The 27589-nt window shown below is 40.7% G+C and overlaps 1 protein-coding gene across 5 annotated transcripts; it reads left to right on the forward strand.

Moving 5' to 3' along the window:
• On the forward strand, positions 1-27589 carry LOC148864406 (signal recognition particle 19 kDa protein, putative / SRP19). Of its 5 annotated transcripts, XM_088978800.1 has the most exons (6): positions 15-202; positions 307-368; positions 2655-2832; positions 2925-3103; positions 3320-3419; positions 27189-27589. In XM_088978800.1, the coding sequence occupies exons 4-6, from the start codon at positions 2927-2929 to the stop codon at positions 27314-27316; spliced, it is 405 nt and encodes a 134-aa protein (XP_088834926.1). In that variant the 5' UTR covers positions 15-202; positions 307-368; positions 2655-2832; positions 2925-2926; the 3' UTR covers positions 27317-27589. The 5 variants fall into 5 exon arrangements, with proteins under 5 accessions (XP_088834925.1, XP_088834926.1, XP_088834924.1 ...); XM_088978798.1 differs by lacking the exon at positions 2655-2832; XM_088978802.1 differs by lacking the exon at positions 307-368 and having other exon boundaries at positions 30-80.

Genomic DNA, 27589 nt, shown 5'->3' on the forward strand with positions numbered 1-27589 from the left:
CCCAATACAAGGCTGTTCGAAGCCAATCTCGACCCTTCTAAAAACTTAGAAAAGCACCGATGTTTCTTTTCCGATTTTAGGTACAAATAATATCTTTTTTAGCTTTTCAGATTTCAATTTATCAAACGCTACAACTACTCGCAACTCGCTCCACAATAGATTTTTAGACCGAGAATCGGCCTGGTTGAGAATCAGCTTGAAGGTTGTTTCACATTTTTTTAGCCGATTTACAAAATTTGAAGTCTTTCGGATTGTGGGGTGGTTTTTTTTTTTTTTCTCGACTTTAATTCTCATCTGTTATGCTAGGTTCATAACTAGAACGATTCGCTGCAAGGGAGGGGTTTCGCTACTATCTTTTCCTATTATAGGTCTCTCTCTCTTTCTCTCTCTCTGAGTTCAAAACCCCTTTTGTCTCTTTCTTTTGCCTCGAGGGATTGTTGTTTTTTTGAATAATTCAATGCTGAAATAGCATAATAAGTTGTTGAATGATTATAATGTTGCCGGAAAACTTTTTTATATTCTTTCTGAAATTCTTCAATTAGTTCAATACTGATTAGATTTTTGCCGGAAAACTTTTTGCTAGCGATTGACGAAATTCAGATCTTTGTAGCATTTCCTTTATCTTTTTAGAATTACTAATATTTGGTAATCCCACTAAGCCTGTTTTGATGTGCTTCTCGTTTTGTTTTGGATAATGTATTGACATGCAATTGGTAACGTTCATGAGTTAGAAGTGTGTCTTGATTATAATATTACTTTTCTAGATTTTAGGTATCCAATTATTGGTTGGAATTTATAAGGTTCATGAGCACAACTTAGATGATATTTGTATTGTCGTTTGATCAGCACGACTTCTTCACAAGGTTGTGAGCTTCAACCTTCAACTTACTCATTAGCAATTTTTTACTGCACAAGGTCACAAACAAGAAGAGAGGAAGAAAGACAAGGCTATGAATTCTGGTCTCAGGGACCATTACTTGGTTTGATGATAAAATGTCTGATAAGCATGAGAATGTGGATTTGAGTCTAGGTCAACATCTAGTTCACCCTTCCCAAGATCCAGGATAGCATGCACTGGCATTTTGGCCTTATGTTGTATTCTGTTCTTTCTAGCAACTACTTTGTTGCCTTATATGCTGCTTAAACTAACTAGATATTTATATTATAAAGGTATAACAAATTAACAACCTAAGAAGATTATTGCCATTATCTGTAGGGAGCTTTTCTCAATTAATTCTGAGGTATCCAGTATTTTGAATATCCCACTCCCCTCAACAATCTTGCCTAAGTGTGCTTTAATAATATCTTTCTTCTTCAGCTTAAGGGACTTTTTAAACAGAAAAGAGAAGTCCACTTAGTGTGAAGCTTCTTTGTACTTTACCTTTCCTTACGTTATGGCTGTGTTTACTTGTGTTTTCTTTCTTAGCTTCTCTTGAACAATCTTTAATTTTTTTACTTGACACAAAATAGGCAAATAAAGGTAGAAATGGGGTGGATAATTTCTTTAAATTTCAATATTTATTCCCTTGTGTTTTCTCACTTTCTACCAAAATGCTCTATGATCTGCTATATATCCATAGGTCTAGGAGTGCAACTTGATTGGTCCTATTGTTGAGCATTTGTTGAATTTTCAAGGGGCCTTGTCCTAGAACCCGGTCCCCAATGCAATAGAAATTACAGAATTCTTCAAACCAGGTACTCAATTTGCACCTCTCCATAGGTCTTTTTCTATATCATTTAATAAGCACTTCCATCTATTTGTATAGGTGAAATAGAGTCTAATCCTGCCCCAGCTTATCTGCTAGTCCATGCTTGTCCAATTTCCCTATACCACTGATGATTGGATTGACAATTTCTACTGGAACCCTTAGCAAATCTAGCTCTTTGGTTTTACTCTGTTTTTTTCTAGTTGTTTTGGCTTTAACATTGTTAGAGCCGATCTCTTTTTTTGTTTTGTTTGGAAAGGAGAAAAAAACAAATTTTCATTAATAAAGAAAAGAGAACAAGGGAGAGGTTCCCTTCTACAAAGACTTCAAACACCACAACCAGAAACTAAAACAACAAACGAATTGCAAAGAAAAGCCAACCAACATTGTTAGAACCAATCTTATGTTAGTTTTAACCTCTATTTGTCTTGGAGTGTAGTTTGGCTTAGCTCTCACTTTTTCTGCAACATTTTTAAGGTTTAGTATAGTAACTATAGTTCATGCAAAACAAAGGCTACTCCTGAATGGGTACATGCAAGTGGAATCCCATACTTAAATAATGTCTATGAGGACTACTTATTTAGGTGACAAAAAGTAGGTAATAGTGTTGGTGCTTTCAATATCTATCTTCTAGTGATCTATTTGAACTCAACTCAAATACCTTATCCAGCATTCCAGCTCCATAATAATGGAAAACTATATCCATTATTATTTTTCTCAATAATAATGGATATAGTTTTCCATGCAACTCAACTCAATTACCTTATCCAGCTCCAGCTGTATGAGATTGGTTACATTAATCCTATTTCCTGCTCAACTCTATCAAGGGAAAGATCCTAAGTTAAATATTGAGTTGAGTCCTCACATAATTTTTCATCACCTGAACCCATATCCTTTATTTAATTTTTTATCAGCAAAAAACCAATCCCCTTTTCATCCTTTCATTAGGTCTTTTAGATCCACCAACTTGCGTAATTGCATTAGATCACTCCCAATTGATGAAGAATGAGCCATCTACTTGGGCTTTTTTAGCCCCAAATGCATCTACATTGCAAACTTACAGTTTATTAACAGTTTGGGGAAGGGATTTCTGAGCCCTAAGTGGTTTAGGACTTGGTCCATACTGGTAAGTTCATGATTGATGAGCAATCTTGTTATGTTTATGCATTTTTTCTTTAATTCTTTACTTATTGTGACTGTCCGATATTTGTGTAGCAGACATGGATGGGGAACTATCCAATGTAAAGAAATGGGTTGTGCTTTATCCTGTGTATATAAATTCAAAGAAAACAATAGCTGAGGGGCGGCGTATTAGTACAAGCAAAGCATGTGAAAATCCTACTTGTGCTGAGATTGGTGATTGCTGCAATTATCTTAAGGTCCCATGTGTAATTGAGGTCTGTTTTCTTTTGTTTCTTTTTTGTTGGGATTGGATATACATCTATGCTCTAGCAGCTCTGTGTTATTCACTTCATTTATACACACTTTAGTTGAATTGCCTTTCTCAACAGAAAATGATCTTATGTCATCATCATCATCCAAGTTTTATCTCAACTACACGGGATCAGCAATTAAAGCCACATACTTTTGGATAAAATTCTTTTTTTTGGCAGATTGATAAGGCATATCCACGTGATTTCATGCAAAGAGGGAGAGTTAGGGTATTGCTGAAAAAGGAAGATGGTACTTTGTATAATCCTGCTATTCCATCTAGTAAGTATTACCATTTCTTAAATTTTTTATATTTTCATTGTATCTTATTTGTTTTTTTTTTATCAGTAAAAGAGATTTCATATCTTATTTGTTGTTACTCTCATTTTTATGCATGATTGGAGAGATTAGTTTTGTTGACTGATCCAATTTTAGCAACTTTGGATTGATTCCTCAAATATCGTTTAATTGATTTATTTTTTAAAAGATAAGAATGTTCTTCTCATACAACTAGATTGGTTTACGACCAAATACCATGATACATGGAAAAAAAAGACGTTCGAAGGCCTTAAATCATGCATATATGGTAACAAGGTACTTGGTTTCATATGGTATGCTTTCCATGTTCATTCATCCTTGGAATGCAACATGAATTAACTCATTTTCATTAAGCAATTGTGGTAATATTCTTAAATCACACTAATGGGTTAAGTCTTTTGGTATACTGATTGTTTCTTATATTCTAAAATGCCATATTTCCCTCCAGGTTAAGACTCCGGTCCAAGTAAATATAAGTAATAGTAGATAAACAGAGTGAAGGTTTAGGATGATCTTGAGGTCAAGGGATTAGGGTTTATAATGAATATCCAATGGCAAATAGGGCTGGTCCTCTAGGAAGGAAGTTTTGCAGAGGCTGTTTTATGGTAGAAAGGTACTTTTGTCAAAGGAGTCCATTTTTATTTGCTCTTCGATTCAAGAAAATTGCTGAGGGAAATGAAAAGCTGGTTGTTAGGGGAATGGATGGTGGTATTTTCCAAGAGGATATGTTGTATGATAACAGTGCCAGACAATGCCTGGGCAATAAACTGCATCCAAACAAAGTTAAGAAAGAAAAAATATTTCTGTGCTGTGTTCAGTTGGGGTTCTTCTATCTGGAACTGCTTCCTTGACTGTTTTGCTGTCTCTTTTGCTTTTGTGTGTCTAATATAGTGGAGCTATAGGGTCCAATTTTTTTATTGATGTCAGATCAATATAATTTTGGGGTAAACTGGCGATTTTTGGATTTTTTTTTAGAGAAGATAAAGTATAGAATTTCATTCAAAGGCAAATAGAGCCCCTGTACAGAAAGTGGATGTATAAAGCGAAGTTACAAAAAATCTCCCCATCACCATACCAACACTTTCCCTATTTGTGTTTTCAAGATAACCCCCAACCTGTATAACTGCACATACCCCTGTTTCTTTACAAAAAGAGAATCAAAAACAAAAATGGAACTATAACTACTTTATAATATTTATGCACGAATAACTACAAGTGTATTTTTCTTTTGATAATTGAAAGAAATTTATTAATCAACAATGATAAATAGTACAAATGTACAATGTCCCCAAGGAGAGGCATGAGATGTAACCTCTCCAAGCTAGTTAATTACAACTTTCCAATATACTAGAGCGAGTTACATTGTAGCACAAAAAAGACCCTCCCTAGAAATCCCCTGTTTGGCCAAAGAATCAGCCGTAGTATTAGCTGACCTGCTTACCCATTTTACCTCAACTCTTATATTACTAGTTAACCACTTTACTTTTTTGATGAGGTCTTTGTAGCTACAAATGGTAGCATCCGGGTTTAGAAACCACCTTGTTACCACTTGAGAGTCCCCTTCAACTAGGAGATGTTCCACCCCAAGCTGGTTAGCGATCTGAATTCTTTGTACAGCAACTAGTATTTCTGCCCTTGTAGAATCCCCCCACTCCCACCGGTCCTGAGAATAAGGAGATGATGTTGCTATCTTTATTCCTCAGGACACCCCCTATACCTGAAGGCCTAGGGTTACCTTGGCTGCTCCCATCAAAATTTAACTTGATGACACCTTCTGAAGGCGGATTCCATTCTGACAAACTTCTATTCTTTTTTGTAGAAGTATTAGCTATTACTGACCAATTACTCCACAGGTCATCAAAAGAGAAATCAGCAAATATATCCAAGGTTTTCAGCTAATGTATTGCTCTTGTTAGAATACAGTCCTTCACTTCATCCAAGTTTCTGTCCTTCTCTAAGAAGACTCTTGCATTCCTTTCCTCCTAGAGAGTCCATAAGGTGGCTGCCCTGATACATTTCCACATGAACTTGCCTCTTCTAGTATGCCATACAAAAATAGATGGGTTAAATAACAAACTCACATCAGATGGCGGAGACCACCTACCTCCAAATAAACTAAGGCTCCAACTCCATAAGGCTGTAGCAAAGGAGCAAGAGATCAACAAATGGAAGCAGTCCTCATTCTGGGCCTTACACAAGGAACACCAGTTTGGGGAAAAACAAAGAAAGGGTCTCTTTTTCTGCAAGCTTTCCAAAGTATTGATTTTTCCATAGTAGACTTCCTAGCAAAATACAACAATTTTTGGAGGAATAGGTCGTGCCCAAACTTCTTTAAAGGGGAACACTCAGGAATTGGGGTTGGAGCTGAGGGATTTTAGAAAAGAAGCACAAGTAAAGGTACCTTTTGGAAGAGGATCCCAAACTCTTTGATCAAACGATGTGGGGTCCAAACAAACTGACTCAAGTAAATGAAGTAGCTTAGTGACACAAATCAACTCACCATCCCTTAATCCCCAACAAAGTCCAAAGCCTCAGTTTAAAGACATGGGAACAAACGGGTTCAAAAGAAAATTTACTTGTGCTTCTTTTCTAAAATCCCTCAACTCACCATCCCTTAATCCCCTACAAAATCCAAAGTCCTAGTTTAAAGACATGGGAACAAACGGGTTCAAAAGAAAATTTGCAATTAGCTCATTTTTGTTAAGGGAGAGAGAGAGAGTAAAGCAAGGGGAACTGATCTTTGAGGGGTTGTACCCACTCAAACATCCTCCAAGAATCGAATAGAATCACTAGAGCAAGCACCATACCTGATAAACCTGAGGAAGTGAGGGAGAATACCATGTATAGCCTTCCAAGGTGTTGTGAGGGTAACTCGACAAGATATCTCGACATCCCAACCATTTACTGAGCAGCCATGAATACTTGACACCACCTCATGCAATAATCTCTCTCTCTCTCTCTCTCTCTCTCTCTCTTTCTCTCTCTCCCAAGGCCATCTGCATAACCACTTACCTAGGAGGGCTTCATTCTTCTGCACTATGTTCCCTATCCCTAAGCCCCCTTCTTCCTTAGGTTTATTAACTATCTTCCATCTAACTCGATGGTCCTTTTTCACCTCTCCTGGTTCTCACAGAAAGTCCCTCATCACCTTCTCCAGTTTCTTAGCCTCCCTTGGGGGAATCCTGAAAACTGAAAGGAAGTAGGTTGGAAGGTTAGCAAGTGTGGCCCTAATCAAAGTCACCCTACTCCCTATTGAGATGTAATTCTTTTTCTAGGCCACCAAGAATTTATCAAATTTCTCCACAATAGGGGCCCAGTCCTAAGGGGAGACACCTAAGTAGGTCAAAGGCCAAGAAGAGGTGGTGCAACCTAAACACCCTGCAATGGATTCTATCTCCCAATCCTCCATATTTACTCCGCCCTCCTCATCTACTTTGGAGCATAGTTGTCAAGGCGCCTAGGCGAGCCTAGGCAACCACAGGGCGCTCAGTTGCCTAGGCGATGGAATTTGAAAGTATGAAATATGTATCCCTACTCCTCTAAAGCTATGTTATTGGTTTTTTATACTAACAAACATACCTGTATTCTAGCTATTAGCAATAAAATCATTCAAATAAAACATAAAATGCCATAGCTAGCATCCAGGCCAAAAAAGGGGGGATTGCAGATAAGAAAAGAGTGAAAAATAAGGGGGCGGAGCCCCTGTTTCGTTCACAACATAAGTTGTCCAAGAGGACAATGTGGATTGTGTTTAAGGGGGTGGAGACCTTGTTTCAGGCTAAAAAAAATGGAGGAGGATTATTAAGAAGAAGAAGAAGGAGGAGGAGGCAAAGCCCCTGTTTCATCCCAAAAGAAGAAGAAGAAGAAGAAGGAGCAGGAAACGGAGCCCCTGTTTCATCCCAAAAGAAGAAGACGAAGAAGGAGCAGGAAGTGGAGCCCTTGTTTCATCCTAAAAGAAGAAGAAGAAAAATGTACCGGGAGGTCTTCTTGTGAGCCAATTGACTTTCCTCAATAAATCTCTATATCGCCACATAGCTGGTGCTGGCTTTGTCAGCCATCCCACAACAATTTTAGAGTCTCCTTTCAACTATCAAGTGTTGAACTCCTAACTGTTCAGCAATCTGGATGCCTTGTACAGCCGCCACACTTCTATCCATTTAACACCCCTCAATTCCTCACTCCACCATTCCCCAACCTTTACAAAATCCGGGCGCATCAACCACATGTTCTCAAATCTAAAAGGCCTAGGCCCACCACCTAACCGTTCCTGTCCTAACAAAATAGGGCAGTGACCAAAGGTGACTCTAGGTAAGACTTTTGTCACCAAACCCCTCCAAAGGTTCTCCCACACTGCATTAAAGAGAAAACGGTCCAGCTTTGAGCAGGTTGGGTTTTTGTGAAAGTTGGTCCATGTAAAGATGGCTTGAAGTAATGGGAATTCCTTTAACTCACAAAGATTGACTAAGTCATTGAACTTCCTCATACTGGTTTTAATAGTTTGTTGGGGGTTATTTGATTCCTCCATAAATCTAATTACATTAAAATCCCCACATAAGCACCAAGGGCTCTCAAGAATGGGAAATGTATTTTTAAAAATGAATTCTGAGAAGTTGCAACTGTCACAATTTAATTTTGATGTGGAATGATAAATATCCTGGAAAAGGAACTCAATGGAGGGCGAGAGAGGTTTCAGAGCAGTAGGAAGATTGAGGTCTGAGGTGTCAATTGAAGCCAAGACATTCAAGTTTGAAGAGGAAAGGACCAAAGGCAAGGTTGTACTGAAAATCAGAGAATAACGGGGCGACAGTGTTGGTGTCAAAGGAGGTTATAGCATGGATGAAAGGTTTCGTAGATGGGGCTATCAACTCTGGTAAGGTGAATGGTTGGAAAAACTCCATGTCAGTTCCTGGCAAGAGATATGTAACAGAACTGAATAGAAACAAGAAGGGGTGGTTTGTCTCTGTGGTGGAGTTTTTTGGAACAAATGGGAAACAAATGCTTTGTGTGCCGGAAGGGAGATTGCAGAAAGGGTGGATGGCTTTTGTGCAGGTGCTGCAGTCTTACCTTGTAGCTTCGGAAGAGAAGGGAGTGGATGGAGGGAAGGCAACTGGCCAAAAGCTTGAAGACCAGAGTCAAAAAACTCAGGAGGAGGCAGCATCGATTGATACCTCTGGGAGTGTAGAAGTGCAAGGCCATTTGAGTCCTGAAATGGTGGTTGCTTGCTCTTCTGTTCATCGAAGAATATTGGTAGGAGTGGGGAAGGAGGAATGGAAGAAAAGAATGGTCTTAGTGGCTGATAAAGGGGTGACAGATTGGAAGAAGGTTCTGAGTACAGTGCAGGAGAGATAGGTGCTGGGAATGAAGCAATGCTGCTCCCTTTTGTGGAGACGAAAGCCGTGCTTGATGTAGGCAACCAGGAACTAAGCTTCAAAGCAGTTGTGGTGGATGGAGGTCTGATACCGGTTCAGAACTGGAGCCCAATCTGCAATGAAGTCGAAGTTAAGATGGGTGTGTTTGGCTGAAGCTAATAGGCCTTCCATTTCACCTATGACGGGACCCTGTTCTTGAGTATATAGTGTAGAGCCTGGGAGGTGTTTTAGTGAATGCTGATAGACGTAACCAGAGTGCAGTGGAGTTACAGGTTGCTGGTGTTGGACACGAGAACTTGCCGAGGTTCTTTGATATCTGTTCGGATGAAGCCTGGTACAAGGTGTGGGTGGCTTCAGAAGTCGAACGGTCGTGGTGGGAAGGAGGTCCTAAGGTTGAAGATGATGAGATGGCAGGGTGGTGGACACGTGGAGGGAAGAGGGAGGGCAGTGAAAAGGTGGAGCAGATAAAGGTTAAATCTGGGGTTACTGTGTCGGCTGGGGAAAACCAAACGATAGGCAACCTATTTAAGGAAATTAATTCAAATGGGTTTGAATTAAACAAAATTAGGGCGGGCTCTTCATCTTATGCTGACGGACAAAGAAGCAAATTGCTTCTGGGAGCAAAATGGCTTGGTCCGCCGATGAAGGTGGTGGGTTGGTCGGGCGGGCTGAAGATTAAACCAGGACAAATTTGGAAGGAGCCACGTGACAAATTAAAAAGTCACGTGGGTGGGTTGGGCGGGTCAAGCAGGCCTAATATCGAACACAGGTCTTTTTCGAATGACCAGTCACGAGGTAAGGAGACACGACATAGACCATTACTACACAGTGAACTTGGTCTATCTTTGTCCCAAATGGCGAGAATGGACAGGGGACGTTCGCAACAACGGAAGTTGGAGAAGGGGAACTTTCAGTGGGTCCCCCGCCGGAACTGTGAGGAGGTTAGCTCCTTGCGACGCTCCTCAGACAGGCTGAATCCAAGATATGCAAGGGAAAGAGCAGAAGAGAGGGAAGAGGCGGATGAAGGTTGGGTGCAATGCAATGAGGAAGATGAAGATTTGGACGAAAGCTCAGATGATGGTACCGGTGTGGGCAGTGTAAACGATGAAGGTGGCTATGCCGGAGGTGACATGGATGGGTGGAATATTGCAAGCTTATTTCAAGGTGAAGGTTGTAACGAGACTAATTCATTCCAAGACTCCAGAGTGTGCAAGGTACAACAGAAGGGGCAAATTGGGAGAACCTGAAGCAGAGTAGGAACACATCTCCTAGGGGTGATTCAGGGGTAGAGAGGAGAGATCACCAGAGTGACCAAAGGACAGAAGTACTTTCCAACCAACTCAGGGAGATAGACGTTTACCAACCTCTGGAACAAGAGAGGGAGGCCAGGAACAGTCCTTTTCCAACATTTCTATCAATCCCAGGTAACAAAGTGAATTCATTTTGTGCTACTAATGTGTCTCTTGTGTCTTTGGTTCCAAATTCCGTCTCGGCGCCATGTACTATAGCCCATGAATATGCAACCAAGCTAGATGGTGAGTTGTCCGAGGTAGTGGAGAAGGAAGTGAAGGACTGTGGGGAGGAGTAGGAAGGGAGGTATAGGAACAAAAAAGTGTGGGAAATCATTGAAAGAGTGTTTATTGAAGTTGAAGGAATTCTGACTTGGAGGAGGGGTGGTGAGGAAGGAAGAGGGGAGGAGTCAGTGGAGAGGAAGGAAAGGAAGGAGGGTAGAGTGGGAGAGGAATGTGGGGAGAGAACATGGCTGGAGGCAGGTAACAGGAGAGGGGGGATGGTTGGAGAGGAGAGAAGAGGGGTGGGACCAGAGGCGAGGAGGGAAGGGCAGGGGGGCAGAGTTGGAGGGGAAAGTGCAGGAAGGATAGGGGTGAAGGATTTGGTGAAAGAGGACATGATGGCAGAATTTGTGGGGAAGATGGGGTATAGGCTAGAAGATCTGAATGTGCTGAAAGAAGGTCTACAGAAGAGGAAGAAGGAGATAAAAACAAAGAAGAGGAAGATGAGTGAAGTAGAGAGACTGAAAAGAGATGTAGAAGGGGATAAGAAGTTCGGGGCAATAAGGGATAGAAGAAAAGGGGGAAAGTAGTGGGTAGGTAGAGAGGGAGTCAAGAAAGAAGTGGAAATGAAGATACTTAGTTTGAACGTGAGGGGAATAGAGAGTGCAAGAAAAAGAGCAACAATAAAAGAGGTGATAAGGAGGTACAACCCAGATATTGTTTTGTTACAGGAGTCCAAGAGAATGGAGTTTAATAATAGTTGGGTGAGGAGTGTATGGAAAGCCAGGGGGATCAGCTGGGTGGTTGCTCCTTCGTGGGGTGCTTCGGGGGGGGGGGGGATTGTAACAATGTGGAAGAGGGATGCGGTTGAAGGCCTGGAGGAGCTGATTGGGAAGTATTCGGTTTCCATGAAGTTAAGCAGCAAGAGGATAGTTATGTATGGGTGCTCACAAATGTATATGGACCAAATGACTACAGAGAGAGAAAGGAGTTATGGTAGGATTGGCTGATGTTAGAGGACTGTGGGATGGGCCATGGTGTGTGGGTGGGGACTTTAATGTGATTAGCTACTCGGAGGAAACCAATAAGATTAATCAGAGGGTGACAAAAAGCATGCAAAAGTTTAACAAGCTTGTGGATGCCTTTGAGCTTAAAGAGATTCCTTTAGCCCACAAAACATTTACATGGTCAAATCTCCAATCTAGTCCCATCTGCTCTAAGTTGGATAGATTCCTATTCTCTTTCGAATGGGAAGAACATTGGAGAAATTTGGCTTCGAGAGCTCTCCCAAGGGTGACCTCAGACCATTGGCCCATAGTGATTTGTAAGGGGGAAAGGAGTGGAGGACCCGCCCCATTTAGATTTGAAAACGTGTGGTTACGCCACCATGGGTTTACCAATTAAGTAAGGGAGTGGTGGTATGACTGTAACCCAATGGTGGATTGGGAGGGGATAAGATTCCATAAGAAACTACAATTTGTGAAAGCAAAGGTCAAGGAGTGGAATCTTTTGGAGTTTGGGAGGTTAGAAGAAAGAAAGAAAGCGTTGATGGACCAACTTGAAAACATTGACTCTAAAGAAGAAATGGGAGAATTTGGAGAGGAAGATAAGGAACTCAGGAGAGGCTTGAGAAGACAGTTAGAGGACTGCCTACATAAGGATGAAATAAGCTGGAGGCAAAAATCTCGGTGTAAATGGTTGTAGGGGGGAGACAGAAACACTAGGTATTTTCACTCTTTGGCGGATGGAAGGAGGAGGAACTTTATTTCCAAATTGGTAGTAGGTAGAGTTGAGTTAACACAACAAGAGGAGATAGCTGGGGCTTGTGTGGAGCACTTTAAATCCATCTTAAAAAGGCCAATAAGTAGAAGGGTGTGGGTAGATGGTTTGGATTGGCTAGATGTAGGGGTGAAGAACAGGAGAAGGTTGGAAAGAATATTTGATTTGGAAGAGATTAAGGAGGCTGTGTTTTCTATGGATAGAACAAAAGCTCCAGGGCCGGATGGGTTCACAATGGCTTTTTATCAGGACTGTTGGGATATTTTGAAAGATGATCTTTGCTGGTGTTTGAGGAGTTTTTCAGTTGAGGAATTATCAATCCGGGTGTGAATTCTACATTTATAGCTCTGATTCCAAAAGAGAAAGATGCCTCCCACCCGAAGGACTTTAGGCCAATTAGCTTGGTTAAAAGCCTGTACAAGATCATTGCTAAGGTGTTGTCATTGAGATTGAATGAGGTTTTGCCAGACATCATCGCACAAAATCAAGGAGCTTTTGTGAGTGGAAGACAAATAACTGATCAAATCTTAATTGCTAATGAGAGTGTGGAGAACTTTAAGAAGGCTAAAAAGAAGGGAGTGGTCTATAAGTTGGACTTGGAAAAGGCTTATGACTTGGTGGACTGGGAATTCTTGAGGAAAGTTTTGATCAAATTTGGGTTTGGTGGTAGATGGTGCAATTGGATCATGGGCTGTGTTCGGAATTGTCATTATTCAGTGCTAGTGAATGGGACATGTTGACAGGTGTTATTGTACACAGGTTTAGTACCACAAGGGTATTGCTGTAATTTTCCCATCTTTATGTTGTATGACTAGACTAGTATAAATAATATCCACTACACACGCTTGCAGTATTCTTTGGGGCTTTCAGTCCTCTCTCCTCTCCTCTCCTCTCTTCCTCTCTTCCTCCTCTCCTCTCTTCTCTTGCTCTTGCTCAACATGGTATCAGAGCAAGTCCTCCAGGCCTGAAGGGTGGTGTCAAGCAAAGCTGTTGTGGTCAATGTCGAGTAGATAGTCTCTTCATCTCCCAGTGCTGTGTATCCATTGAACTGCTAATGTGTTGTGTTCAGTTTGACCTTATGCAAGAAGATGCTTGCTTGATTTTTTCATCTTCCAACGCAGAAAAAGGGTTCTAGTTATAGAGACTTTTCGTAGAGGAAGTTCTGGTTTACAGAGAGGCTATCATCTGATGTTCAAAGAGTTGTTGTTGTATTGATCTCTTTGAGTGATTGTTCGGCTACCCTGTTGATTGACTGTTCGGCTACCAAGTCTACCGATTAGGTGTGTGGTGAACTTCACCTTGTATTTTCTTCATTCTGTTGGGGGGTCATTTGACCTCTGTAAAATCGTAGGTCATACAGTCCTAGTTATGTATTGCAACTGCAGTGTTGGTTTTTTGGATTCCTACTAAATCGTAGGTCATACATACCTGTTCAAGTATTGCAACAGCAGTGTTCAGTCTTTGCTCCTAGTGAAACCGTAGGTCAGAAGGACCTGTTGTTGTGCTGAGATAACAAGTGTTCTTTCTTTTGTGGACTGAAGGTCATGAGGACTTGTTTTTGTAATAGCCCTGTACAACAATACTTCTTTGATTGCTGTTGTTTTTTTTTTTCTTAAACCCAAAATCATGGGTAGTGAAGATTCAACCACATCTGGAGTTTCCTCAATGCTGAATGGAATGGGTGGGGGTGACCTATCCTTTCTTATGGCTGTTGTCCCTCTTGATGGTTTAAATTACGTAGAGTGGTCAAGAGGGATCAAGTTATACATCACTGCAAGGGGGAAGATAGGCTATATTAATGGGAGAATCAAAGAACCACCCTCTGGGAGTGCTGAATATGATAGATGGAATCGAGAGAACAATATGGTTATGTCTTGGCTCTTGGTCTCCATGCAACCTCAAATAAGGAAGAATTTCATGTGGGCTGAAACTGCAAATGAGATCTGGGAACAAGCAAAATCTACGTATTCGGAATTGCGACACTATGCCAAGATTTATCAACTGTAGGCAGCATCATCTACTTGTAGACAGGGGGAGAGTTGTTTATCAGTATATTACTCTGACTTGACTTCTGTCTGGAAGGAGTTGGATCATTACCAGAATGTGGATTGGAAGTGTGATGAGGATGCCAAAATGTACAAGAAACTTGTCTCCCAGCAAAGATTGTTTGCCTTCTTACATGGTCTTAATCCTATGAATTTATCTAAGTATAGATTCTCAGCTCTAAGGATCTCTCATCAGTTCAGGAAGTCTATGCTCTTGTACAATCTGAAGAGAGAATAATGAATTTGATGAACGGCCCTGGTGGGGATGTAGTTGTTTTGGCAACAAAATGGGGTTTCTCTACTAGTGTAGGATTTTCTTCCAGGAAAGGAGATCTCCAAAAAAAAATAGAAGATAAGGACAAATTATGGTGCACTCATTGCCAGAAACCCCGACACACCAAAGATACTTGTTGGGATCTTCATGGGAAACCAAAATGGGCTCAAGATCTGACTAAGAAGCAAGGTTCAGATGTGAATAAGAGGCCCGGACAGCAAGGTACAAAGAAACACTACATGGCCAACATGGTTACTCGGGAGAATCAACCCCCCATTTCTAATGTGACTCAGACACATCTCACTGGATTTGACCCGAGGGAGGATATTATGAATTCCTTCTGTGACCATTTAGAGCTCTACGGTAGAGCAATTCGTCAGATGGATGATCCTCCCTCAACCTCAAAAGCATCTACGTCAGGTAACCCTGCCACAACTTTCCATGTTGCTTCTCACACCCCTGACTCTCCATGGATCATTGATTCTAGAGCGTTAAAACACATGACTGGTACGCCCTCTTACTTCCAAACCTATCACCTTCTTTCTGGAAGAGACAAGGTGAGACTAGCCGATGGATCATACACTTCCATAGCTGGTCAAGGAACCCTCTCTCTTCCTCTTGGTCTTACCCTTTCTGATGTCCTTCATGTTCAAAGTTTCCCATTAATTTGTTCTCTGTTAGTAGTGTTAATAATTCCTTAAATTGCTCCGTGACCTTTTTCCCTTCTCATTGTGTGATTCAGGATCTGGCCTTAGGGAGGACGATTGGTAGGAGACGTATGGTTGATGGACTTTACATGCTGGAGAATAGGGCTGGTCTTCATGTTACGGAGTCTATGAGTCAGTCCTGTAGGAGTAAAGTTTATTTATGGTATTGTCGTTTTGGTCATTTGTCTTTTGAGTCTTTGAAAGTTGTATTCGCAAAGCTGTTTAAGTCAATGTTTGTTTTTTATTTTTCTTGTCAAACATGTCAGTTAAGTAAACATTGTAGAACTCATTTTCTTCAGAAAAATAGTAAATCTAAATCTCCTTTTCACATTGTTCATTCTGATATATGGGGCCCTTTTACTTTACCATCTGAGAGTGGCTACAAGTATTTCATTACCCTCATTGATGATTATTCTAGATATACTTGGGTGTATCTGATGCGAACCAGGGAGGAAGTACCAAAAATCATTCAAGATTTCCAGCGGATAGTCTTCACTCAATTTTAGACTGAAATCCAAAATTTTCAGTCAGACAATGCAAAAGAATTTTTTCATAGTGATCTCACTGAATTCTTTGCTTCGCGTGGTTCACTTCACCGGAGCTCTTGTGCCCGCACACCACAACAAAATGGTGTGGCCGAACGGAAGAACCGACATCTCCTTGAAGTGGCTTGGGGTTTACTACTTCATATGAATGTCCCCCAAACGTTTTTGGCTTCAAGTTGTTCTTTGTTCTACTTACCTCATAAACCGTATGCCCTCTTGTTGGTTAGAGTACAAAGCCCCACATCAGCTTCTCTTTCCTAAGGCTCCCCTTCTTTCTATTCCTCCTCCTATATTTGGTTGTCGGTGTTTTGTCCAAAATCTGTCTCCCACCTGTGGGAAATTGGATTCTCGTGCTATCCTTGCATATTTCTTGGTTACTCCTTCACTCAACGTTGTTTTGATCCTGTTTCTCGGAAATTCTATGTCTCCATGGATGTTTCTTTCTTTGAAGATGAGCCTTTTTATCTTGTTTCTCCTTACGGGGAGTGTAGGCATGAGGAGAAACTGGTTCAGATCCCTTCTCTTCCTGATCCTCTGTTTTTTCGTGTTTTTTCTCGTCGTCGCAAATGCCAACCAAATTCAAGAGCTGTGGAGAATCCGGAAGTTGTACCTCCAGTGCCACCAAACTCCTCGGGGAGGATGATACTCACTTAGGTAACTTGGCTCCCAATGATGTTCCTGATTCTATTGAAAATGATTCCTTTACTGCTAATGACCTTGACCTTCCTATTGCTCACAGGAAAGATGTTAGATTGTGCACCACTAAACATCCCATTTCTAACTTTGTTTCCTATGAGAACATTTCACCCTCATTTTGTGCTTTCCTTACCTCTATTGACAGTGTCCCTGTCCCCAAGAATGTGGCAGAATCTCTTTCAGTTCCTGAATGGACAAATGCAATGAAGGAAGAAATTAATGCCCTTCATAAAAATGACACATGGGAACTTGTTGATCTTCCTAAGGGAAAGGTTCCAGTTGGATGTAAATGGGTGTTCACTGTCAAGCATAGGGCTGATGGAACGGTGGAGAGGTATAAAGCTCGCTTAGTGGCAAAGGGGTTTACTCAAGTGTACGGAGTTGATTATGCAGAAACTTTTGCCCCTGTTGCCAAGATGAACTCCATTAGAGTTCTTTTCTCTCTTGCTGCTAATCTGGATTGGGATCTACATTAGCTTGACATCAAGAATATATTCTTGAATGGTGACTTTGAAGAGGAAGTTTACATGATTCAACCCCCTGGTTTTCTGGCTCAAGGAAATGAACAGAATGTATGGAAGTTGAAGAAGCCTTTATACGGGCTAAAACAATCACCAAGAGCTTGGTTCAGTAGATTCCATGTTGCGGTTCAGCAGAAAGGGTACAAGCAATGTCAATCAGATCACACACTCTTTGTGAAAATAGAAGGTAAAATTGCTGCCTTAATTGTATATGTGGATGACATAATTGTTATTGGTGATTGGAAGGATGAAATGCAGAGGTTGAAGTTTTTTTTTTGCCACTCAATTTGAAGTGAAGGATCTAAGACCTGCCAGATACTTCATTGGAATTGAAGTTGCCCGATCAAAGAGGGGTATCTTCATTTCTCAAAGGAAATATGTCCTAGATTTACTTCAGGACACTGGAAAGATGGGGGTGTAGCCAGTTGACTCTCCCGTTGACCCCAACCATAAATTAGGTGACAGCCAAGGTGAACCTCTCAAGGATATGAAATAGTTTCAGAGGCTTGTAGGGAGATTGTTATATCTTTCTATGACTCGTCCAGACATTGCATATGTTGTTGGTGTCCTCAGCCAGTTCATGCATGCACTTAGGTTCATGCATGCACCTAGATCTCAAAGTGACAGAAAGTCTACTAGTGGCTACTGCACCTTTATAGGAGGGAACCTTGTTACATGGAGGAGTAAAAAGCAAAATGTGGTGGCTAGATCCAGTGCTGAAGCTGAATATCGTGTTATGGCCCACGGGTTAGCTGAAGGCATGTGGATAAAGAATCTGTTGAGTGAGTTGGGTTTCCTAGTGGACAAACCTATGACTCTATTCTGTGATAACAAAGCAGCTATAAGCATTGCTACCAATCCAGTGCTACATGATAGAACCAAACACATCGAAGTTGACAAGCATTTTATCAGAGAAAAAGTCATTACAAGCGAAGTGTGTACTCCCTATGTCAGCTCTGAGAACCAATTTGCAGACATCTTTACAAAGGGGCTAAGCCATTCCAGACATCATGATCTTTGTGACAAGTTGGGCATGATTGATATCTATGCTCCAATTTGAGGGGGAGTGTTGACAGGTGTTATTGTACACAGGTTTAGTACCGCAAGGGTACTGTTATAATTTCCCCATCTTTATGTTGTACGACTAGACTAGTATAAATAATATCTACTGCACACGCCTGCAGTATTCTTTGGGGCTTTCAGTCCTCTCGCCTCTCCTCTCCTCTCTTCTCTTCCTCTCTTCCTCTCATCTCTTCTCTTGCTCTTGCTCAACAGGACAATGGTAGAGTTCTTTCTAGCCTTTAGGTGTATAAGACAAGGAGACCCTCTCTCTTCTTTTTTGTTCATACTAATTGCGGAGGTCTTGGGGAAATTGATTCACAAAGCAGACTCGAGGGGTCTCATTAGAGGTTGGAGAGTCGAGAGGACGGAAACCCCCCTCACTCACTTATAGTTTGTTGATGACACGATTCTATTCTGTGAAGGTTGCAATGTGAGCTTTATTAGGAACTTGAAGTTGGTGATACAACTGTTTGAGCAAATGTCTAACTTGAAGGTGAACTTTGGGAAAAGTTGTGTAGCATGGGTGAATATGGAGGAGGGAGAGATCAAGGAGAGTGCAGAAGTGTTGGGGTGTGAAGTGTTAGGGTGGCCATTGAATTACTTAGGGTTACCATTAGGTGACAACCCTACGAGGGAGAGCTTTTGGAATCTGGTGGTGGAAAGGTTTGAAAAAAGATTGGTCTTTTGGAAAAAGAATTACCTCTCTCTTGGTGGAAGAGTTACACTGATTAAGGCCACACTTGCTAATTTAGCCATCTACTTCCTGTTTGTGTTCAAAATTCTAGTGAAGGTATCTAACAGGTTGGAGAAGTTGATGAGAGACTTCTTGTGGGAGTCGGGAGAGGAGAAGAGGGATCATAGAGTCAACTGGGAGGTAGTGTCCAGGAGTAAAATTTGTGGTGGTTTGGGGCTCGGGAATGTTTGGAGAAGGAATATGGCTCTTCTTGGGAAGTGGTTGTGGAGGTTCCCCTTGGAGAAGAAGCTATGGGCTAGAATAATGGCAAGTATACATGGGCTGGAGCACAATGGTTGGGATGCTGGAATCAAAGCTAGGACCACAAGCTTTTCTCCCTGGAATGCCATTCACGATCTGCTTCCAGTATTCTCCCCCAATATCAGGTATGATCTGAATTCCGGTAACTCCATAAAATTCTAGGAACAAACTTGGGTGGGGAATGCCCCTCTAAAGGATCAGTTTCCTTCTTTGTATGCTCTATCTGATCTTAAAAATGAGCCAGTTTCATCCTTCATTACCCCGTCCTCTTCCAATACTGGGCTTGGGTGGAATTTGGGTCTTAGAAGGGCCTTGAGGGATTCTGACTTTGCTAATATTTCGAGCTTTCTTGAACTTCTTAATAATGTTGTCTTAGACCCCACAAGGGTGGACTCTAGAATTTGGACCCCTACCCCCACTGGCTTCTTTTCTTGTGCTTCCTTTTTCAAAGTCCTAAGCCAGTCCACCAGTCTGTAACCCCCCTTTCCCTGTTGATGAGGTTTGGTGCAGAGCAATCCCTCCTAGAGTTGGTAGTTTTTTGTTGGGAAGCCTATCTGGAAAGATTCAACACTGGTGATCTACTCCAAAAGAAGCGACCCAATACTTGCTTGTCACCCCATTGGTGTGTTCTTTGTAAAGCGGATGGGGAGATTGGTTTTCACCTACTGGTGTCTTGCCATTTTGCGAGGTCAATTTGGGAATGGGCTTTTCCCCCCTTTGGGTGTAGATGGAACCCTCCATCAGATCTGTAGGGCCTTTTTTCCCCTTCTGTCTTCAGGTGGCGTAGGAAAAGGGGAAGGACTATGTGGAGAGGTTTGAGGGTTGTAGTATGTTGGACAATATGGGAAGAAAGAAACTTCAGGATATTCTCAGCGGCTGAGAGAGGGGTGGAAGAACTAAAGGCTATCATTCATTTCAGGATTGTACAGTGGCTGAAATCTTTGGAACTATTCACAGGTTACACAGTGGATGAAATGTTGAGGAAGTGGGGTGAAATAGCAAAGTGCACATAGACCAAGTTAGTAATGAGTGTGTCTTGGACACCTCCACCTGTTGGGCTCATGAAATTAAATTTTGATGGGAGTAGTAGGGGGAGCCCTGGACAATCAGGGATTGGGGGTGTCTTTAGGGATGAGAATGGGGTCATTTTTGCCTTGTTCTTAGGCCCAATTGGAGTGGGTGACTCCCTTAGAGCTGAGATCTTTGCAGTTATGGAAGGAGTCCAGAAAGCCAAGGAGATGAACATCAGAAAACTCTTAATTGAAGGGGATTCGGAGGTGGTGATAGGGTGGCTGAATGCAGACAGCAATGGTTTATGAAGGTACAGTAATCAGAGAAGGAAATTTGAGTGGCTGTTGCGTGAGATGGAAGTTAAAATGTGCTGGGTCAAAAGATCAACCAATTCTCTAACTGATGGTTTAGATAAACAAGGGGCAGAAAGGGATTCAATGTTTTGGGCTAAGTTGTAATTTTTTGTCTCTACCTATTCTTTTATTTTCTTGATTGTACTTGGAAGGTAAGTGTGTTTGTCTTCCTTATGTAACCTCCTTGGTGAATTAATGAAATTGTTATTGATCAAAAAAAAAAAAAAGCACCAAGGTCTCTCCCATAATCCTTTAATTGCATAGAGCTCATCCCAGAACTCATTTCTCTCTCTATAGTTGTTGGGCCCGTACACATTTCTCTCTCTATTAATTCGTCAAGAGCTTTCACCACATCCTCTTTCCAAAAAGTGACTAGTCTCCCCGAGGCACCCCAAGAGGGTGCATAAGTCCACCTCACTCCTCTAATCTTCCAAACACTTCTTGTTGCCCACCTTCTATCTAACTTTGGTAACTTAGTTTCCTGAAGCATTACAATGTCAGGTTTTTCTCTTCTCAGCAAATCCTTTATTTGCCTTCTTTTGCTAGCACTTCCAAGCCCCCTCACATTCCATCTAACTATTTTCATTGGCAACACATATAGAAAACCCACTTCAGTTACTCTCCCCCATTACTTGGAACCCTTTTCTCTCCCCCCTCCCCCTAAATTCAATGTCCCCCTCAATATCCGAAATTAAGCGCTCCACTTCTGATCTTTTTGTTTTTGTTTTTTTTCTTTCCCTTCTTTCCTTTCATTGTCCTCAAGGACTCATCACCTGCTGCTATCTTCTCACCCCCTTTGTCAAAGCAAGAAGGAATCAATCTCTCTATATTTGCATCCACAAATTCTTCTTTTTGTTTATATTCCTCCAACAACATACAAATTTGGTCCCAAATCCTTTCTAGCTCCTCTTCCTTTCTCCTTTTTAGATCTAGTTCTCTCTCACCTTCTCCCAATTGGAGACCTTCACCCCAGTGATTTAAAAGGCGTGCCTAGGCGCACAGGTGGGGCGCATTTTGGGGTATACGCCTCGCCCAAGTCCTAGGCACACCCTTTTCAAAAGGCACACGCCTGATGTGCCTCAGCCCAAGCATGCGCCTTTCTAAAATTTTGTGCTTTTTGCTTTTTTTTTGAGTCTAATAGCTTGGCCGAGGGTTTCGCTCTGGACCCCCGACCACGCCCCTCGAGGCAATCCCGAACAAGTCTATGTTAGGGTCTGAAATTCTTATTCCTCACATAAAAAATAATGATTTTATAACATTCATTGCCTTTTAAGAAGATATGTTATTGCAATGAATGAATGAACAACATTAGCAAATGGGGGGTTTTCGAAGCTTCGGTGAACGAGTGAAGCAAGCAAACAACATTGCTAATGTTGTTCATTCATTCATTGCAATAAAATATCTTCTTAAAAGGCAATGAGTGTTATACAATCATTATTTTTTATGTGAGAAATAAGAATTTCAGAACCTAACATATACTTGTTTGGGCTTGCCTCGAGGGGCATGGTACAAAGGTGACTCGTAGAATCAAGAATGCAATTTGTTCTACATCACATTAGCTACTTGAAGCAATGCAATTAAGGAAAAAAAGAGATTGTGGGTTTTACATGTTTGAAAATGCTTTGTATGTTTGCTTTTATTTTTAAATTTTCATTTGAATACGCTTTACATGTTATGTTTATGTATTTTAATTTTAGATAATAGGTTTTTTAAAACTTTTATTTTAAAATTTAAGCTTATATTTTTTATTAACATTATGTTTAATATTTTTTTATTTTTTTGCATTTTTTTTAATTTTGACTTTTTTGAGATTTCTAACATTTCTTTTATTTTTTAGCTTTTGTTTTTTTGTAATTTTGCACCTTGTGCCTCAGGCGCAAATTGGCTCTTGCACTTTTTTTGCACCTTGTGCTTTTAAAACACTGCTTCACCCCTTCCACTATTGGCTGTTCTTTCTAGTTGGAAAGTCAGAGCACATGTTTCAGGCAAAGAACCCAAGTTAGTATCTAATGAATGGACATGCATACTTGGTTCCATGAGAGCTGATGGGAAGAGGTCAGAAGGTGAAGTTCCAATATTGTGAGTATAGGCGGAATCCTTTCCCTATGTTTGAATGAGCTGTGGAGGTGTTCTATGTTCCTAGCTGGAGTCTCTGTGCAAAACTGCGAAGTATGGCCCTGCCCCTCAATATCGATAGTCGTTTCTAACTAAACTCTACTAGGGGACTTGTTTGCAGGAAGAGAGGGAGCATGTGTGGTCTCCAAGTTTATTGGCCACATTTCCTCTTCCCTGTCGGCCAAGAAAGGGGATGAAAAGCTTTCCATTTGAACATGATTCGAAATAGTCACTCCCAATTGGCTTTCACCCACAATCAACTGTGATTTGCTAATCCCATCACCAGTGGAATCACACATCTCCTCTTCCAAGAAGAGTTGTTCAGTATTTAAACTTCCCTCCTCAAGAGGATCCTTGGGAGCCTACAACCCCACATTGCCGATGTTTGCTGTGTCATCGGATTCTATCTTGTAGTTAGAATCCTCCCAATGATTTAAAAGGCGCGCCTAGGTGCACAGGCGAGCGCATTTTGGGGTATGCGCCCTGCCCAGGTCCTAGGCGCACGTCTAGTGTGCCTAGGCCATGCGCCTGATGCGCCTCAGCCCGGGCGTGCGCCTTTTTAAAATTTTACGCTTTTTGCTTTTTTTTTTAGTCCAACGGCTATGTTAGGGTTTAAAATTCTTATTTCTCAAATAAAAAATAACGATTTTATAACTTTCATTGCCTTTTAAGAAGATATTTTGTTGCAATGAATGAATGAGCAACATTAGCAAATAGGGAGTTCTCGGAGCTTTGAATTTTTTTGAAATTATGTTTTATTAATATTTTTTTTATTTTTTTTATTTTTTGCATTTTTTTTTGCATTTTCTATGAGTTTTCTCTTTTTTTTTTTTATTTTTTAGCTTTTTTTGGTAATTTTGTGCCTTTCTTAAAAAGGCGCGCTCCTCGCCTTGCACCTTAGGCGCAAATTGGCCCTTGCGCTTTTAAAACACTGAATCCTCCTCTTCTGAATCTATTTGATCTCGCATCTCTGGTTCATTACTTCACAAGCATCTAGGGTTTCGTTTCTCAGGTGACGAGCAAACAGACTTCTCCACTGGTACCCACTTCATCGAGCTGTTAACAGAGCAGCCACTAGAATCAACAGCAGCAACCTGCATTGAGGAAGACGAAGGTAGACCTTTACCTTCGTCTAGAAGAGGTCCTGCCCCGGTCACATGCATGTTTAGAGGGGCACATGCTTCTTTATTAAACTGTAATGGGCCAGACATAAGAGGCCCACTACTGCCCATTAACGACAGGAGAACATTAGGCCCAAAAGAGGTTTCAGGCCTAACAGAACTCACATGACAAGTCATGTGAGATTTTAACAGGGACTTCCCCTCCAACCGGTTCACAGGTTCAGCCTGCGGTTCAACATCTCCTATTCTTGACAGAGAGCCCTTAGTTGCTCCTTGTCCTTTTCCTTTTAGAGAAACAAAATTAAAATTAAAAGGGCCTGATCTTTTAGCACCTGAAACAACTACTTAAGCAAAAGAGCAGCCCTTCTTCAGACCTGAAACTTGTGTCTCACAGCTTTGACTCTCCGGCCTGCCCACACCTTTTTTCATGCTTCCCCACTTGTCTATTTTCATGAAAAGTTCAGAAGCTTTTTGGGTCACCAATTCTGAGTTGCCAGCTAAAGCCCTGATCTCCACCAGCTCATCTTCTTCCTGGTGAGCTTCCTTCCACAGATTAGCTTAAATGGAGGAAGCCTGCCATACTGGAATGAATAAACCTTCAACCCTAACCAACACTTTTCTTGGAATGTCTCCACTCAGAAGGATGGCAGCTGATCTAAGATCATCTGAGAACTCCCCTGCCAACCGAGCTCCACATAAGGCTGCAATAGAATCTGCTACTTCATGGTTCCATAGATGGAATTGCAGCCCAACCAGACGTACAATTACTCCATCCTCAATGGAGAAAGATTTTGAATTAGAAGTTGGTGTCCATTTGAATATTATAAAAGACCCCAGACTGTCGTGAATATTTACAGCTGCGATTTCCATCTTGTTATCACAGAAATCAATCACAGCCTTGCAACTGTTAAAAGGGGTTAATAAAAGCAGCTTCTTCAGATTGAACTTATGTATCAGTAGAGCTGCTACCTTCTTCCAATCTGTAATAGTTTTTCTGCAACCAACACCCATTTACTGGCCCAGAGTTCCTTTTTGGCATTTATCCACACCGTTGGGTTGCTGATATTCTGTGCCATTGTCACGATCTCCTGCTCCACATTGGTATTACTGAACTCTATCTTGAAAGACTCCTCACCCTTCTTTGTCCTTCCAGGATTTTCCTCAACATTTGCTTCTTTGCAATCCAGAAAAGCCTGAAAATCTCCAGTCACATCCTTCCACCCTTGAAAGCATACTAGTTGTTTTCTGTTCTTTGCAAAAAAATTTGATAGGGCTATGGAGGAGCCCTTGGCATTCTTCCTACATTCTATCACATACCTTCTACCAGTCTCTGTAACCTTCTCTGTCCAGTAAAGCTGTTTGCCTTTCGAAGCTGCTTCAGAAATAAAATCTTTGACCCATTCTATTATGTCTAAACCTTCCAGAAAATATCTATGGAGGTTTGTAGAGCAAAATGGGGTTCTATGGAGGAGGGTTATCCAAGCCAAATATGGATCTTGAAATATGGGTTAGGAGTTGGGTGAGACTAGGCAAAATTATAGATGCTCAATGCAATGATTTAAAAGGCATGCCTAGGTGCACAAGCAAGGCATATTTTAAGGTATGTGCTTTGCACAGGCCCCAAGCGCAGCACTTTCAAAAGGTGTGCACTGGGTGCACCTTGCACTTAAGCCTAGGTGTGCACCTTTTCAAAGTTTGTGCATTTTTCTTGTTTTTAAGCCTAGTGGCTAGGCCGGGGGCTCCATTTGAGAACCCCCCTTATTTTGCTAATATTGTTCATTCATTTATCCTAATAAAAGATATTTTTAAAAGACAATTAAAATTATAAAATCATTTTTTGTAGGCAAGAATAACGTAAGACCCTAACATGGACTTATTTGGTTTTGCCTCAAGGGGTTTGGTACAAAGACGGCTCATAGAATCAGGAATACAAAATGTTTAACATGACATTAGATTTTTGAAATAATGCAATTGGGAAAAAAATATAGAGATTGAAAGTTTTACATGGTTGATTATATGTTATGTTTGACTTTAGGGCAAATTATTGATTCCCCACCTGTAGGAGAATCTAACACAATACAAGGGGGGTGATAGGTGGGGTGAACAGAAATTTGTGAGGTAAAGGTTTTATTTTTAAATTTTCATTTTGAATATGTTTTACATGTTATGTTTATGTACTTTAATTTGAGATAATATGTTTTTTTAATTTATTTTAAAACAAGTTTGTATTTTAAATAATATTATGTTTAATACTTTATTTTTTATTTTTTGCACCTTTTTTTGAATTTTTAGTTTTTTTGCATTTTATACGTTGCTTCAAAAAGATGTGTCTCACCTTGCACTTTGGGTGCAAAATGCCCCTTACACTTTTAAACATTGGCTTAGTGTGGAGAGGGATTGAAAAACTTCTTAACAACCTAAGACAGGGTGTAAGTTTGTAAGATTTCAAGTAGGAAATGACCAAAAGGTCAAATTTTGGAAGGATTGCTGGTGTGATTGCAGACCTTTTATTGGCAGCTTTCCTACCTCTGATTGCTTGCTGGTGTGATTGCAAACCTTACATGGTAGATTGCTTCAAATCACTAAATGGAAGCTTCATTTGGAGCTCTTAGTTTTGTAGAGATTTTGAGAAATCTCCATTATGATTGAGCTATTGCAGAAGCTGTATAATGTTCAGATGGGCATAAATAGAGATGATAAAGAGTCTGGACATGGGGATATTCAGGTTCTTTTATGGTTAGGCCCTTCTACAATCATCTAGCTGTACTAACAGGAAGGGTGTTCCATTACAGAAAAGTTTGGGGTGTTGCAGTTCCACCCATGATAGCAATTTTTTGTCTGTACTGCAACTTGGGACAAGATTCTTAAAGGGACAACTTAATCAGAAGAGAAATGGTTGTGGATAATGTCAAGTATGTGCTCTTTCGTTTTGGATTGTTTGAAGAGCTGGAGGCTAAATGATTATCTAAAAAAATTAAGTTTAGCTGATGAAGTAGCTAAAAAAAGTGGTGGGAACGATATGGACTCATGGTTGGCAAATCATGATTTGTTGATGTATTCTTGGCTTTTTACATCCCTATGTATAGCCCCTAGTTGTACATGATTTCTTTGGAGTAATGCAGTACTTCATCTTTTCTCAAAATCAGATCAAGAGAATTTATTAAAAGATGATAAAAGAGTAGTGTATAGTCCCTATGTTGAAAGGAACCCTCAATTTTTTTGATCAATTATATAATTCATAGTGGCAATGAGTAGTGCATAGAACGGGATTAGGAATCAGTGGAACAGCATAATTTTTTATGGCTCTTGGGGTGTTTGTGTTACTATCAATTATATGAAGTGTATAATTGATAAAAAATAATTATATAGTGTATACCTTAGAGGGTTCCTCACCCTCTTGATAGCTAATACCTTTACTACTTTATATATAAAAAAGGTTATTCTCTGAACCCTGATGAGGTTAAGAAATGTCACCAATGAACCAATATGCTAGATGTCTGCATCAAAACCAATATTTTCTATTTCCTTTGGTTTTTCGATACACTTAATTTCTCTCCTCCCCCCCCCCCCCCCCTCCGGAACTACATCCATCCTAGTATTTTTAACCATCTTCTGGAAATTATATGGTAGGGAAGCAACTTATGCTCCATGTCGCCGAATTGGTCCCAAAGCACCATGGGAGGACAAAGAAACAAGAACCAGCAACTTCAACAGCAGGACCGTCCAAGTCTGGAAAGGGTGGAAAGAAGAAGAAATAACTGAAGTTTATGCAATGAAATTTTTTCTCGTTTCTGGTCAAGTCATCAGTACTTTTTTTTGTCATAAGATGGTTCCTTTTGTCATCAAATTTCTTAATTTATTGGTATTTCTCTTTCATCCTCTAGGCTGTTTCTATTGGTTGCTTTCTATCATTTTCTTGAGGATACAATGATGTTAATTCGTAAATGAAGGGTTTAACCACTTAATATGAGGTTATGAATCTTGGAATTAATGGATTATTATGTTAAAGACGTGGAAGCAAGTTCAAGATC

Source organism: Nelumbo lutea, chromosome 3 (genome assembly GCF_056320005.1).
Source record: "Nelumbo lutea isolate HS-2025 chromosome 3, American lotus-T2T, whole genome shotgun sequence".
In the NCBI taxonomy this organism is placed as follows: domain Eukaryota; kingdom Viridiplantae; phylum Streptophyta; class Magnoliopsida; order Proteales; family Nelumbonaceae; genus Nelumbo; species Nelumbo lutea.

Excerpts from the sequence above, each read along its gene's own strand:
- LOC148864406 (XM_088978799.1), top strand. The coding sequence starts at position 2,927 with ATGGATGGGGAACTATCCAATGTAAAGAAATGGGTTGTGCTTTATCCT. Across the intron at positions 3,104-3,319 it reads AGGTCCCATGTGTAATTGAG|ATTGATAAGGCATATCCACG; the intron begins GTCTGTTTTCTT and ends TTTTTTTGGCAG. Across the intron at positions 3,420-27,188 it reads TAATCCTGCTATTCCATCTA|GGAAGCAACTTATGCTCCAT; the intron begins GTAAGTATTACC and ends ATTATATGGTAG.